General features: G+C 49.1%; 1 protein-coding gene across 5 annotated transcripts in view; it reads right to left on the bottom strand.

Annotated features, from left to right (window-relative positions):
• The window catches only part of HECTD4 (HECT domain E3 ubiquitin protein ligase 4), a 65,761-nt gene that overhangs the window by 6,266 nt on the left and 44,175 nt on the right, over positions 1–15,320 (bottom strand). For all 5 annotated transcript variants that reach the window (XM_059863426.1, XM_059863427.1, XM_059863428.1 and 2 more), the window contains 21 exons: positions 15,009–15,246; positions 14,445–14,581; positions 14,149–14,275; positions 13,399–13,536; positions 13,155–13,291; positions 12,843–13,003; positions 12,485–12,666; positions 11,895–12,100; positions 11,460–11,590; positions 11,092–11,297; positions 10,099–10,278; positions 8,512–9,818; positions 6,840–7,047; positions 6,005–6,228; positions 5,772–5,923; positions 5,268–5,374; positions 4,350–4,473; positions 3,419–3,609; positions 2,867–3,013; positions 1,846–1,965; positions 1,578–1,733 (listed from right to left, as the gene is read on the bottom strand). In XM_059863426.1, coding sequence (XP_059719409.1) covers positions 1,578–1,733; positions 1,846–1,965; positions 2,867–3,013; positions 3,419–3,609; positions 4,350–4,473; positions 5,268–5,374; positions 5,772–5,923; positions 6,005–6,228; positions 6,840–7,047; positions 8,512–9,818; positions 10,099–10,278; positions 11,092–11,297; positions 11,460–11,590; positions 11,895–12,100; positions 12,485–12,666; positions 12,843–13,003; positions 13,155–13,291; positions 13,399–13,536; positions 14,149–14,275; positions 14,445–14,581; positions 15,009–15,246 — 4,579 coding nt within the window. The remainder of the gene's footprint in view (positions 1–1,577; positions 1,734–1,845; positions 1,966–2,866; positions 3,014–3,418; positions 3,610–4,349; positions 4,474–5,267; positions 5,375–5,771; positions 5,924–6,004; positions 6,229–6,839; positions 7,048–8,511; positions 9,819–10,098; positions 10,279–11,091; positions 11,298–11,459; positions 11,591–11,894; positions 12,101–12,484; positions 12,667–12,842; positions 13,004–13,154; positions 13,292–13,398; positions 13,537–14,148; positions 14,276–14,444; positions 14,582–15,008; positions 15,247–15,320) is intronic.

Raw genomic sequence — 15,320 nt, 5'->3', positions numbered from 1 at the left:
GCTCCACATTCCCCCATGGATCTCCACCAAGGACCAGCACAGCCCACATGGATTTGGAGAGCAGGAATCCCTTTGCTCTTTGGGATCTGCCTCAATACCCCATGGAACAGCTCTGCAAAGCTGAATCCCCTCAGCCTGTGGTTAAACCCAATCTCCTCTTGGTGCAATCACTGAGGTGCAAACACTCCAGGGGGATGCCATTCTTTCCCATCCACAAGGAAATGCTGCTCCCTAAGTCCACACGAGGCAGGTTGTGCTGAAGAGCTGGGCTGTCCCTGGGGGATGCCACTCAGGCTGTCCCTGTCCCCACTCACTGGTGCCATGGAGCCCTCTCCCCACTCCTTGGTGTCATGGACCCCCTGTCCCCACTCCCTGGTGCCATGACCCCCCTATTCCCTCTCCCTGGTGCCAGAATCACAAGGTTAGAAGAGACTTTTAAGATCATTGAGTCCAACCTGTTCCCTGACACCTCAACTAAACCCTGGCACTCAGTGCCACATCCACTCTTTTTTTAAACACATCCAGGGATGGTGACTCCACCACTTCCCTGGGCACACCAGGGAGTGCCACAGAACTCTGTCCCAACTCACTGGTACCTTGTACCCACTCCCTGGTGCCATGGAGCACCGGTGCCCCATCCCATCCCCACTCACTGGTGCCACGGAGCCCTGTCCCGACTTCTTGGTGTCATGGAGCACCTGTCCCCACTCCCTGGTGTCCTGTCCCCACTCCCTGGTGCCATGGACCTGCTGTTCCCACTCCCTGGTGCCACGGACCTGCTGTCCCCACTCCCTGGTGCCATGGACCTGCTGTCCCCACTCCCTGGTGCCATGGACCTGCTGTCCCCACTCCCTGGTGCCAGGGAGCCCCTGTCCCCACTCCCTGGTGCCATGGCATGCCTGTCACCCCTCCCTGGTGCCACGGAGCCCTGTCCCACTCCCTGGTGCCATGGAGCCCCTGTCCCCACTCCCTGGTGCCATGGACCTGCTGTCCCCACTCCCTGGTGCCATGGACCTGCTGTCCCCACTCCCTAGTGCCATGGCATGCCTGTCCCCACTCCCTGGTGCCATGGAGCCCCTGCCCCCACTCCCTGGTGCCATGGCATGCCTGTCCCCCCTCCCTGGTGCCATGGCATGCCTGTCCCCACTCCCTGGTGCCATGGCATGCCTGTCACCCCTCCCTGGTGCCATGGAGCCCTGTCCCCCCTCCCTGGTGCCATGGCATGCCTGTCCCCACTCCCTGGTGCCATGGACCTGCTGTCCCCACTCCCTGGTGCCATGGAGCCCCTGTCCCCCCTCCCTGGTGCCATGGAGCCCCTGTCCCCACTCCCTGGTGCCATGGCATGCCTGTCCCCCCTCCCTGGTGCCATGGCATGCCTGTCCCCCCTCCCTGGTGCCACGGAGCCCCTGTCCCCACTCCCTGGTGCCACGGAGCCCCTGTCCCCACTCCCTGGTGCCATGGCATGCCTGTCCCCACTCCCTGGTGCCATGGCATGCCTGTCCCCCCTCCCTGGTGCCATGGCATGCCTGTCCCCCCTCCCTGGTGCCACGGAGCCCCGTCCCCGTGCCCGCACTCACTGGTGCCGTGCACCTCCTCCCCGGTGAAGCGGATGTTGAAGGCGTAGGTGGGGTCGCCCCCGCTGGCCAGTTTGACGCAGAGCTGGGACGAGGGGACGCAGCCCAGCTGCCTGGCGGCCTGGCAGAAGTAGGAATTCTCCGAGGAACGGATCTCCCCTGTCCAGCACAAAGGGAAAATGAACCTCCAGCCTCACAAATCAGCTGAGCTGGGGGAAAGCAGCTCTGAGCTGTTGCAGAGGGGGTTGGAAAGGATCGGTGCTTGCTGTACCTCCAACGATTTCCAGGGGATCCAGGGTGATTTCGGGGGCTGCGTGGTCAGCAGTTCTTTGGACGGTGGCATTGAGCACTCTGTTCATGACAGTGACTTTTGTGTCATAAAAGATTAAACCTGAAGAAACAAACACATTTCAGCAGAGTTAATCTACCCCTGAAATTCTCCAGTGGGAAATGGTAGAATAAAAATTTCCCCTTCCAAGACATGGTTAATCAAAAATTTTTAAAACAGTATTTCACAGTATCATGGAATGGTTTCCATTATTCCACTCATCCAGTTCCACCAGGGACACCTTCCATAGTCCAGGTTTCTCCAAATCCCATCTATCTGTTCCTCATGATTTTGGAATAAGTGCACTGGGATGAAATACTGATGAACACAATTCCAGAGTTCTATAATTAGATCCCAGCAACTCCACCACAATCTCTGTAAATAGGAACACTTTGCCAAATAGCTTTCAGCAGTCTGAGATGTTTTGACAGTAAAGCTACAGGCAAGAAATGATGATAAAAAATAGGGCTGTGATACTGCCCCAAAAATACATTTAATACCTCATATCCCTGTGAAGAGAAATCTCTGAACATTCCTCACTCCCCCACACTGGTTCAGGAGTGGTTTTTTCCAGCTTGGCCAATACAAAAACCTCCTTTCACACAGACACCCCTGGTGAATTCTGTATCTTCTTCAGAAAACAAAACTGGGCAATGTAATGCCCCAAAACTTGGGGTTTTTTGGTGTCTAATGAAGGCTGTAAAAATACTCTGATGCACTTTGAGTATTTTCTTGATCTTTTACTTTCTTGTAATGCTACAGCAGCAAAGTCCTGGAATACTTTCCCCTGACCAGCTTGTTAACTAACAAAGTTTTGATTTCTGGATACTCCCAAGAGGATAAAGACCCACAGACACAGAAGATGGAACAACTTCCTCTGCAGTTGTGGTGTCACAAGGATAATCTCCCTCTTCTTTACAAGCAAACCAAGAGAGAAGTGCCCCAGGGTCAGTGCCCCGCTGACCTTTGGCCTCCTGCAGTAAGGCAGCGATGCTGTTCCCGTACATCTCGCTCTGGCGCAGCTCCACCAGCGGCAGGAAGAAAGTCTCCAGGGTGGTGTTGAGGGACTGCAGCAGGGCAAAGCGCAGCCTCAGGCTCTCCACGGGGACATCTGTGGGGGGAAACTCCCAGTCAGGGACAGGAACAGATCCCTGTTCCACCTCCTGCAAATCCCAACAGGTTTCGTCCAGGAGCCACACCAAGCAGTCCCTCTGATCCCCGTGCTGAGGATACAGGAATAGCATCCCTGATATTCCTTCCACAATCTCCCATTATCACTGAATTTTCCTCCTAAAGTGCTTAGAACAGGATTTAGGTGACCAAAATCTGTGGAAATCCAGCCTTCCTTCCCCTGCAAGCTGAACCCACCAGGTATCTCCTGCTCTGCCCAAGGAGAGACAAGAGCCAGACTCAGCACTCCCCTCATCCCACCGAGCCTCCAACCTCCAAAGGAACACCAGGAGCACTCCCAGCTCTTCCCCTGAAAAAAGCCTCTATGGCAACCACCCATACATACTGAGGAGACAGGAAATCCTGGGATCTGCTGCATCAGCTGGGTCCAGGTACACCTCGTGGGGGTGCAGGCGAGCGGGGGTGATGGCCAGGTGGCGGCACAGGCGGTTGATGTACTGCACCAGCGCCACGTCCATCTCCAGGCTCCACTTGCGCGACGCCTTCTGCGCGTGTCGGGCGTCGATGCAGGCACACCTGGCAGGGGACAGGGCAGAGCTGCTCACTCACAGGGTGCTGGACAGCTACACCTGGAGTGCAACTACACCTGGAGTAGGATTACACCTGGAGTAGAAGCTGGTGCCCTGCTCTTAACTCCCCTTTCCTTAAGCAGAGCTGTTCCATGACGAGAATCCCAGTGTGAGGCCAAGAGCTGATTCATCAGCCACTTCTCCTCACTGGTATTAAATAATTAGGCACAAAGGCACTGCCTATTAAGCACTCTTAGTGCACTATCTCCTCTGGAAATGATAAGGGGCAATTAGCCTATGGCCTGACACAGGCAGATAAGGAGAATTCATTTAAGGGACTTTCTTTCTCAACAATATTAAGAAGAAGTTTAACAGTTCCCTCTTCTAAAACATTTCTGACCCAGTAACAACCCTGCCAGTTAAACAATGACCCAGTGCACTGGTTGGGGAAGGAAACCACAGACAGACATGGAGCTACAGCTCCCTTCAGGTAATTTATTATACAGCTTGGAAGCTCTAAAGGACACTGTGACATCTGATTTTGTCAGCCATGCTGTGCACAAGAAACCAGGACCTGCATTTGGAAAGCATATAACTTTTAAAATGTATTTTGAGGAAATAACTGATTTCCCTACAGGCCTTGCAGCCATGGGTGGAAGTGTTAAAGCTTCCTGGATTAGGAACACTTGGGATCAAGTGAGCACAGTGAGTGGGTATCACCTCCTCAGAGAGCTCTGCAGGCTGTACCTCTCAAAGTGCAGGTCGTAGCCACAGGACAGGATGGCTCTCCACACGCTCCGGATGTCCTGCTTGGAGCGGTCCACCACGAACCGGTGAAATCCATCCAGGGTCAGGTACTTCTCCTCAGGAACTGCCACCAAATGTGGACCAGCAAAGAGTTCATGACTTGCTATGAAGTTCTCACCCCACCAGGAGCAGGAGGTGGCTGCTGCCAGCTTCCTCCTGCTGTCCCATCCCACCATGGACCCTTTCCCAGGGACTTCCATCTATCACAAGCTGATCAGGTCTACCTCAGCCAATGGCACCTTCTCACTCCCCTAAAGGGCTCAAATCCCCCACTGCTCCTCTGGAACACCTCCCTCTAACCCTACTTGGCTGGATGCTGAAATTCCCCTTTTCTGAGCTAACCTGGCCCTTCCTGCCAGGAAGAAGGGAGTCCAAACTCCTGTCTGCTCACTCTTCCATCAGACTAAAGTTCTGAGCACGACCCCTGTCCCCCATGGCCATGCTGTCTCCTGGAGAAGTTCTGAGCCATCTCAATCATCTTTTTTATCCAATTTCCCACTTGCAACTGAAGAATTTCCCAATATAAACTGAGAAGCACAATTAAAACCCTCCTGGTTTAAGTCCATAATATCCCAAACCCTGACTACACCAAAGCCTTGGAACTACCCCTTAGGAAGTTTTCTGTCTGGTTCATTGACATGCCCTACCCACTGCTCCAAGAACTGTTTGCTCTCACACTGATGGGCCCAGATTCACAGAGATACAAATAAAAGCAGCATTTTAAATCACTATTTTAAAAAAATGTAGTTAGACTTGTTAGAAATAAAAGACACACCAGACCTATCATGAAGTCATATAAACACATCAATAAAATATTTTTTTAGGATAAAACTACAAAGAATTCTCTGCAGCTCCCACCTTCCTGTTTCTTTGTGGGAGACTTCTCAGGGTCCTTCTCCTCAGGTTTGCTCTTCTCAGGAGATTTGGGCTTTACAGTGGGTTTCTTCTCACTTAAGGCTGTTCGGCTGAGGGGCAAAGTGGGTGTTAGGATCAAAAGTTTTCTTTCATTTGTTCACAGAATCCCAAAATTGTTTGGAAGGATCCTAAAGCCCATCCAGTCCCACTCCTGCCATGGATTACTCCAAACCCTGCCCAACCTGATCTATGTTTTGGAACACTGGGATAGAACACTAATGAACACAATTCCAATGTTCTATAAATAGATCCCAACAACTCCACCCCAATCTCTGGAAGAAGAAACACTTTGCCAAATAACTTCCAGAAATCTGAGATGCTCTGACATTAACACCACGTGTTTCCCTGTTCCAATACACAGAAGCACAGAGGGATGGGGGATAAAAACCTGGATTCCTACAGTGAAATCCAATATTCCAAAGTGCCACAGGGCTGAGGGACACTCACCTGACACTGTTGAGCATGGACTTCTCCTTGGTGGGGGGTTTGGTGACCGGGCGCTTGGTGCTCACCACCTTCACTGGGTGCTGCTCCTTGCCTGCCTTGTTGTACTTGCTCTTGTCAAATTTGGGCTTGGGAACTCCATATTTCCTTAAAATCTTCCAAGACAAAAAGTGAATCGTCACCCAGTGCTTTCAAGCGACACCAAAAGAGGCTGAGAAGAGCTGGCAAAGCCCTACCTGGGTGAGCTGGTCCTCCAGCACCTTCTTGGGAGGGCGGACGTTGGTGAAGAAGACGTGGAGGAGGTTCCCAGGGGTTTGGGAATTGATCTGCTCCTTGCTGAGGTAAATGTCAGCCACCTTGATGGGCTTGGCTGGGGTCAGGCTCAGCATTTGTTCCGAATGGACACAGCTTTTAAAGATCTCTGTGAGAACTTCCCGAGCACCTGGGACCAGTTTTTCACCTAATTAGAAGAAAACCAACAATTTGGTACAAAATACCATGAGAACTGGTTAGAATTTCAAATGTGAAAATAGATTTTGCATTCAGATAAAATATTCTAGTCTGACATGAAAAATCACTTTTGCAAGAGAAAAAAAAAAAAAATCCCTTTTTCAGTGAAAAACCTGCTCCTTCTGCACCCCATTACAGACAGAGAATTGGCCACGTCCTGTAATTATTACTTGAGGGATTGGAGGAAAAAAGCAGCTTATTTATCATGCCAGGATAAAAATTATGCTGTGCAGGCAGACACCAACACCCATCAACTGAACTAGCAGTCAAAAGTTATTTCAGTGGCTATTTTCTCAAAAAAAAAGTCCCTAAAGAATTAAATCAGTAGTTTTTTTGTGTTGATGAGGAGTGTTTATTTATTCATGATTTATTTTATTAGCTGGGTGGACAAATGAGCAATGTTCAGCTTGCAGATAGCCCCTGGAGGGATTAAACTTACTTTGGAATTTCTCCCTGGCTTGTTGTCACCCCTGATTTATACTGAACCAAGGAGAGTCTGAGCCCTGTTCCTCCCCCAAAATGCTGAACACAGGAGAGATTTGGCAATATCACACCACCTACCTTTTATTGACTTATCATTGAAATAATCTTCTAGGGCAGGGCTCCCCTGGGTGTCAAACAAACTCTGATTTACAGTGGAAACAGTTAAAATCTCTTCAGTTGACATCTCCATGAGCTCATCCTCCCCATCCAGGCTGGACAAGCCAATGAGGTCACTGCTGTTGAAGAGGCTGGCTCGGATTTTCTCTATTTTAGCTCTTGACCTTATCTGTACAAATCATGAAATTAGTTCATAGCAATTCTGAGAAAAAAAATTCACTTCCATTCATAGGAATTTGGGGGTTAAGCTTCCACCCCCACCCTCCCCATAAGATAATCATTATTGCTTCTCTTCTCTGCTGCATCAATAATTTGATGCCCAAATTCAGGTTCAGCCTAGAAAAGATCCTTTCTGAGAGCACTGAAATCCTCATGCTGGGATAACCAGGCACAGCTCTGATCCAGCTATTCCCTTTCTCAGGCTGGAGACAGCCCTTGGGAACAGCAGGGAAGGAGCTGAAGGAGTCAGCCAGGTAAGCTGGCACTATCTGTAACTCTGCTGTCCCTGCTTCAATTCTCCACCCTGAAAAATCTCAATTAGCACAGGCCTTGAAGCCTCAGCTACACAGAGTGGGAAGGGGAACAGCAACTTCCTTTGATTCCCAGAATAACCACTACCAGAGCAGCTCCAGACTCGGAACAGTTTCCATGTGAACACTCTGGCAGCTTTCTCTCCACACTTAATGCTTTACTTCAATGATGTCTTCACGTCAATTAACAGCTCAAGAATAGGAACTTGCAGAGTTTTCATCTGAATAAGCTGATTTTCTTCTAAAAGAGGAACTGATACAATCCCAGACTATACAAAAACATCTCTCTCCATTCCCAGGCTATCAGGAATGGCTGTGCTTTTGGAAGCTCCTGATAAATCTGCAGCAGGCAATCTGTGGAAGCAGCAGAGAGGAAAGTTCTTGTGCAGAGCTGAACACCTGGAGTGACCCAGCACTGATGGCAACCACTCACAATGCTTTCAAAAATTAATCTGGAGCCATACAGAAACAAAATTTATCATCTCTCCTAAAGTAGCTTCATAGAGAAATCCATAGGTGTTCAAAATAGGTGAAAAGGTACTGATTAAACATTAAATAATTGCATTGTGGGTCAAACCAAAAGGGCCTCAATCTCTAAATTCATCTCAGCAATGGCCAGAACAAATCTTAGAGAAAGGCACATGAAAGTGGAAATTAATTGATCTTTCCCCTGACATGTTCTCCCAACCTCTGCAAAGCAGTTTAAATATTTCCTCAGCTGGAAGCTGCACTGGCTGCTGTGCTCCACAGCTACCAATCCTCCAGGAATTTAATCTCTTAAGAATTCATTTATGGCCTTGGCTTCAGCAGCATTCTGTGAAAACGAGCTCTACAAGCTGGAACACACAGGAGTTCTTCCCTACTTCCACCTGTTCTCCACTTGCTGTTGGATCACTCCACTACTGGGTCCCCTCTGTCCTTTGAGACAGGGATTGTTCCCGAGACTGTGAATGTGGGGAAGGGACTTCTGTGCTCCTCAGCCATCCTGTCCAACTCCCAGTCTCCCATGCTCTTAAACAAACACTTAGCAGAGAAAAGGCCAGCTCCTAGAGTGAGATCCCATTCTCCCAAAACCCCTGGCCCCAGAGGCCCCTCCCCGTTACCTCCACCACAGCGAAGCCCTTGATGGGCCGTGCCAGCAGCGGCTGATTGTCCAGAGATGTCACCGTGTACATGGAGCCCACGTCCGACACCGACGCCGTCTCCACGTTGTCCAGGGGCTCCCCGAGGCTGCCCAGGCTGCCCAGGCTCCCGGTGCTGCAGTGGGAAAGATCCAAACTCTCCTGGCTGGACACCACATGCGGCTGCTCCAGCAAGCCGGGCGGGATGGGCAGCTCCAGCCCTGCCTGGAACTGGTCCACGGAGATGTCGCTGACGGTGCGGGAAATGCCCTGGGAGCTGCACAGGGAGGCCTGGCTGGTGGAGGCCGAGGCGCTGACGCTCATGGCGGGGGTGACGCTGCTGGAGCTGCTGATGTCCAAACTGTCGGCGCTGCTGGAAACCGTCGGCTTTTCCAGCTCCGTCCTGCACTCTCCTCCTTCTGCTTTGTCCTTGGTTTTTTTGGGATCCTCTTCCTGCAAAGGGATGTAGATCTCATCCTTGAAGACCCCGCCGTGGGCGTTGCAGGCTTTCCTGATGGCGTTCCTGACGGTGCCCTCCTCCAGGTGCGTGGGGATGCCGGAGATGACGAGCAGGCGGCTGTGGGCCGTGGGTCCCACCAGGGCCTGGCAGGCGTCTGCCACGGCATCGTTGGTCACACCCAGCCCCTGGGGGTCCTTCTTTGTCAGGTGCCTGAGGATTATCAGCAGGGTCAGAGCTCTGTGGAACCACAGCATGTCCTCAGGCTTGCTGCCCCCGATGCTGAGGAGCGCCGCGTCCGTCTCAGCTGCCCTGGATGAAGCTCTTTTCCCTGAAGATGAGGTTTTTTCCCGCTTCATTTTGACTTTTTTCCTCTTGGACAGCAAGCTCGGGCTCTGTGGAGTCTGTCCTGGTGAAGATGAGGATGAGGAGGAGGAGTCACTAAGATTTGGGGCACTGGTGGATGAGATCACATTGGCCGTCACGCTCATGTTGATGGGCAAGGTGACTTCTGCCACAGCCAGGCACACTTCCATCAGGGCGTGGAAGTACGTGGAGAATCTTCCCTGGTCGGCCACTCCAACCCCAGAGCCACCACAGGCATTCCCAGACACCCAGTTCTGGGTTTCCTCATCGTAGAGCTTGTGCAGCTCTGACTGCAGGGCCATGAGCATGGCCAGGCAGGGGTTGAGCTGCAGGGCGATGGATGAGGACAATCCTGCTGGATTCTTCTTCTGCTCCAGGTTGTGGATTTTGCGAAGCAGCTCGGCCAGGAGGTGAAAGATCAATTCCTTCACACAGGCTGCCATGTCAGTTGTCCAGAGGAAGTTTCCTGAGGGAAGAAGGCAAGGCATGGCAGCATTTCACTCTTAGCAGAAAGTAACATTTGAAAAAACAGCAGAAAAGTGAATTTCAATATCATGGCAGCAATAAGAAAGACAGGAAGGTTATTCCAAGAACTGCAAATCAACAGAAAATTTCTGGAGGTTGAAAAAAATTTCATTACGGTGGAAGAGCTCAGAAAATTTCAACTGTAGTTTTTGTTTCCTGAACTCTTCACCTGAGCCAGCACATTATCAGTGCTCGTTACTAAGGAAATACTCCATTCTCACCTAAAAATTCCACTACTTGCAAGAGAACTGAGGCAGGAATAGTATCCAGTTCATCTTCAGATTTTCCATCCCCATCTTCCAATTTCCAGGTTAAGAGCTGTTCTGTGAATGCCATTGCCAGGGGGAATTCCAGGGGGAGGGAATGCAAGACCAGTACAGCTCCAGGAGGAGGAGACACTCCTAAGCAGAAAGGTCCAAGAAAACTCTTATCATGATTCTGAGCATTGATAAAGTAAAAGTAGTAACATTTAGGATTTTTTCAAGGCTGAACTTCTGTTAAGTGAGAATTTTCTCTGTTGCACCTTGTAATACACAAATAGGAATGTTTCTCTCTATTGCTAAGTTAATATAATCTATAATTATAAATGTACAGAGAACAGTTTATTCACATAAAGAAACAGAATAATTTTGAGCCTGAACACATCTAAATATACAAAAAGAATTTCCCCCAAAATCCTTTATTTCTGTCTGATGGGTACTAAAAACATCATCAGCAGAAGAACTTTAGGATGTCCAAGGGGAAGTTTAAAGAACTCACTGCACCCAGTCACCTTCACTGCTCTAAATCCCTCTGTCTCTCCCTCTGGGCAAGAGCAAAAAGAATATTAATGAATCTTCTTGCTGGAGTGATTTAAGTATTGCTACACTGTATTACTCTGTGGATAAGAGGGTCCTACAAACACCTAAAAAAATTATTCTCCATCTGAAACAGCTCCTCAAACACCAACAGCACCAACACTGCAGAAATTAGTATTCTGAATAAAATATTTCAAATACAATAATGGGTAAACTTCTGGAATATAAAAATCAGAATCACATGGTTGCCAATGGTCATAAAACCATTTTTTTTTGGTTAAGCATGAATTCCTTGTACAAAAATCATGTCCTGTCTGCAGCCAGGACTGGTGACCACACGGGAAGGTGCTGCAGAAGCCATAATGAAACTGCTCGCAGCCCTGAGAGCACAGTGCAGGCTTTTCCCTCTGTGCTCACCCAGTTTGATGTGCACCCTGTCCGTGGGGGTGATGACAGCTGGGTACTGGTTGGTGGTGGGGGGCGGCGTGAGGCCGGTGTTGGTGGGGGAGGCGTCGCGGGGGTAGCACACGGCCTCGATCAGGTTCAGCTGCCCGTTCCTCTTCACCTTGTGCCCCAGCCCATAGACCAGCACCCGAGCCCAGGGGGCCTTGTACAGGGACGAGCTGGGGAAACAGCAGCACAGCTTGGTTAGGCTTAAACCAGCTGGAAAATATCCCAGCCACCATTCAGTAAGTCTCAGAGAAGAGAAAATGGAAACAAAATAAATAACTCCATCCCCAGGGTTGCCAGGCTCAGACCCAGCCTTGCCCCTCTCCATGACTCACTCTTTTCGGAACCCAGACTGACTTTCCTTGCAGGACACAATCACAAAGGCAGCCCCAGGAAAATTCACATCCATGTTGACCTTGGATTCAGAAATTGGGAATTCTTCGGCAGGAAATTGTTCTGGTGCCGCCTGTAACAGGACAATTCATCATGAGAGATCCAAAAAAGCAGCAAACCTCCTCCCTTTTCTTTATTTATAGAGTGCTCTATACCCAGTGCATTTAATTAACTGCAAATTATGACATAGTGGGAGGCCACTTCATTTAAATTCAATACAGAGCATTGCTACTGCTTCTGTTTTCAACGTGCCCACTACAAGCAGGATAACAGAACCCATCCAGAGAAACAATTCCCTGTGAGGGACAGCATCATGGAAATTAAAACCACACAGAACAAGGGCTCCTGAGAAGGGAACCCAAGAGTGAGCATTTTACCTGCAGAAAGGAGCAGATCTGCTTGGTGAGGTCCAACAGACTCTCCTCTCCCTGATGCAGTGTCCGAGTGATGGCCACAGTGAGCCACTCCCTGATGGCCTGGGAATTGCCCTGGTAGAAGAGGTCTGTGGCAGCACAGGTCTGGGAATGGATGCAGTGCTGCAGGGACTGGGCCAGGAGAATGGAGCTTGAGCTGATGGTTCCATCTGGAATAACATGGAAAACAGCACAAATTTGAAGATCACTCCAAATGTTTATGTAGCCTGGGAAACAAAAGCCATAAAACACCTACAAGATTCCCAACCTCTGTTTTCAAGTGGAAAACTCCTTGCCTAAAGTCAGCAGGAGAAAGGACCCACCCAAGCCCAGCCCTGTGGCTGGGATGGCCTCTCCATGCCAGCTGTGCCCCTCACCAGCCTCAGCCCAGCCTCTGGTGAGGGCAAACACAGGTGGGATAACCTGGCTCATTCTTCATTCTTAATACCATCACTATTAACCAGCTAATAAAGAAACATCAAATCCATTAATTTTTTTTTGTCACCAGAAAAATACTGTACCAAAGAAGAGCTGTGACAAAACCAAGTGTTTACCAGGAAGAGGTGGTGCAAGAAGCTGGTTGGAGAGCAGCTGCAGGTGCTCCAGGGTGATGTCCCGGATTGCAGGAATGTGGAACAGCCGGGTGAACATGTGGGGAGATTTGGGAGCAAAAATATTGAGCAGAGCCATGCGACAGTAGAGCTTGGCCAGGGCAGCTTCACTCCTCAACAGCTCCCTAGAGAACACAAACATTAATTCTGTTAATTCCTTAATATTAAATCCAACCATGACAATAAGATTCAGAAGTTTGTACTGCTTAGAACAAAGCTGTAGCAGGTAACTGTACTACAGGACATGCCCTTCATCTAATTCAAATTCAGGTAATAATTGTAACTACATCTCTTTTTTCACCTGTGAATTTGGATGTTGGTGTTATCCAGGGTGACCAATCCATTGGTTGCAGTCCTCCTGTACCCTGCAGGTGGCCTTTCCAACATGTCAATGGGGTACCAGTACCTCACCAGGACCCCCTCACTCCGCAGGTAGGTCTCCACTTGGACCAGCTCATTCACCTGCAACACCAAACCCAGCACTGTCAGTAACACAATAATTATAACCACATTTTTCCATCCAAGTGAGCCCCAATCCAGCATCCTGAGCAGTTTTTGCTCCCAGCTGTGTGATGCTGATCATTAAAAGTCCTCCCAGAGTGTCTTTACTCACCGAGTCCACATCCAGGACAACCCCATGAAGACCAAAAGTCTTCAGCATGCCCCGGATGGCAAATTTGGGCAGAGCTGTTCCTACAGCACTGCTGGTGACGTTGTTGCTGTCAGGAGAGCGAGTCACCACGGTGAGACCTGGCAGAAATGGACACCACTTTGAAGGTGTTTTCCTCAGGTGACAATTAGATCCCAAAAACCCCTGAGCTTTTCTTTACCCCTCAGGACTGCTGTGCTGCCCTTACCTTTCCGTACTTTATCAATTGTGAATTTGTTTGCTTCATCTTTGATATCCTCAATGGTGGGAAGGTAGAGATCCCTTGGGATGCCTCCATTTTCCTCATAGAGGAATTCCACAGTTTGCCTTGCTATATCAACCATTCCTGAAAGACAGGAGGGAATGCAAGTTATTTCCCTCAGCCCCTTGAAATAAGTTCTTATTCTCATTAATATCTCAAGCAGGTGAGTGTTCCAAGTACTTAAATACTCTCTCAGTCAGGCTGAAGGATGGAAATTGGGAGTTTTCCTGAGGAAGTTTTTCCTGAGCTTCTCATGGGGACTCAGAATTTCTACCTTGCTCTTCATGTGATTTTCCCACAAACACATTGTCCTGCCACAGCTGAATTCTACAAAACTCCCACATATCCCCTTATTATTACTTAAACCTAAAAAGTTTTGCCTTGATAGTCAGAGACAGAAAATGCAGAGATATAGTTTCTTCCCAAGCTATTATTCCAGAATGTTTCTGTATCTACATCACAACAAATTCTGTCACTACTTCTGAAACCATTTTCTCTATTTAAATAGTCAAACACAGTAAAAGTGTTCAAGAAAAAGCATGAGCATAAACCAAATTCTAAGCACTGGAGGGAAACAGCAAGTGAATTTTTTAAGTTTTCCAGCCCTGAATACAGTAAAATATGAAAGAAACACAGCTGCTCTCTCAGACTTCCTGCAGATCACAGAAAACAACATGCATGGAAATAGATACATACCTAACTGTAAAGCTCCTTTAATCTGATCCAGCCCAGACTTCCTCTCAGCCTCATTACGGAATCTTCTTCTAATTGTAGGGAAAACTTTGGTTTCCCAGGCTTTGACCAAGAGGGCATAGTGATCCTCCTACAAAGACAAAAGTGTTTTAGAACACCAAGAAGTGATAAATTATCAGCAGTTATATTTTTGTTAGGGAAGCAGGAAGAACGCTTGCATGGCTAAAATCAAAATCTAAATGACAAGATCTGATTTTAGGCTATAAGTTAGAGGAGGCAGAGTTTGCCACATTCCTCACCCTGGGAATATCATCGTCATCATCATCATCACTTTCATCATCTGCAATAGGAGGGGGATGAGGATCAGGGCCTGAGGTGATGAAGTTCTCATAGCTCAGCTCCATTTTATAGTGGCAGGACGTGTCACTGTCATACTCTGCAAGACATAGACAGAAATAATGAGATGATAATGCATGCAAAGACATCCCATGAAATTGGAGATACACAGCATTCCATGCTCTCCAATCAGGGGGTGGGAATGCAATTCCTTTTGACACAGCATAACCAATTGGCTGATCCAATCCACCATGACATCCTATTGTATCCCAAGCCCTAATGAGATAATTTCTCACTGAAGCTGCGTTAATTACGAATAATTTGTGCATTCACATAGAGGAAGACCAAAGAAGATGCTTTAATTGCCTTGTCTGAAATCAGATAAACACAGCTTTGACTTGTGGCACCACCCCACCTAAACCAGCACTACCTAAGGCCTAAAGACTGCAGCCAGGCTGGGCTTAAATCCTATTTCCTTGCTTGGTATTTCTGCTGGGAGGGCTTTAAAGGAGCGAGCGTCACTTTACGTTGCTGAGCGGTGGCCACGGCGGCGATCCTGCAGGGGGGCCCGTGGGTGCCAGGGTCGGAGGCGATGCTGGTGCCAGCGTCATTGTCACTGTCAGAGGCCATGGCAAAGGGCAAGGCCTCGAAGTTGGCACTGATCTCCTCGGCCAGGTCCAGGCACAGGTCGGCGGCGTTGCGGTGAGCCTGGCCCTCGGCGTAGGCGAACGGCCGCGAGCCGAAGTTGGCCCGCACCTTGGTGTTCTGCAAAAGGATGAAGGGAAGCTCTCAGATCCTGCTCTGAGCCATCATTCTGCCCCAGGCAGGAGCTGATCATA

This window comes from Haemorhous mexicanus, chromosome 19 (assembly GCF_027477595.1).
Source record: "Haemorhous mexicanus isolate bHaeMex1 chromosome 19, bHaeMex1.pri, whole genome shotgun sequence".
Classification (NCBI taxonomy): Eukaryota; Metazoa; Chordata; class Aves; order Passeriformes; family Fringillidae; genus Haemorhous; species Haemorhous mexicanus.
This window is presented reverse-complemented; position numbering and strand designations above follow the sequence as displayed.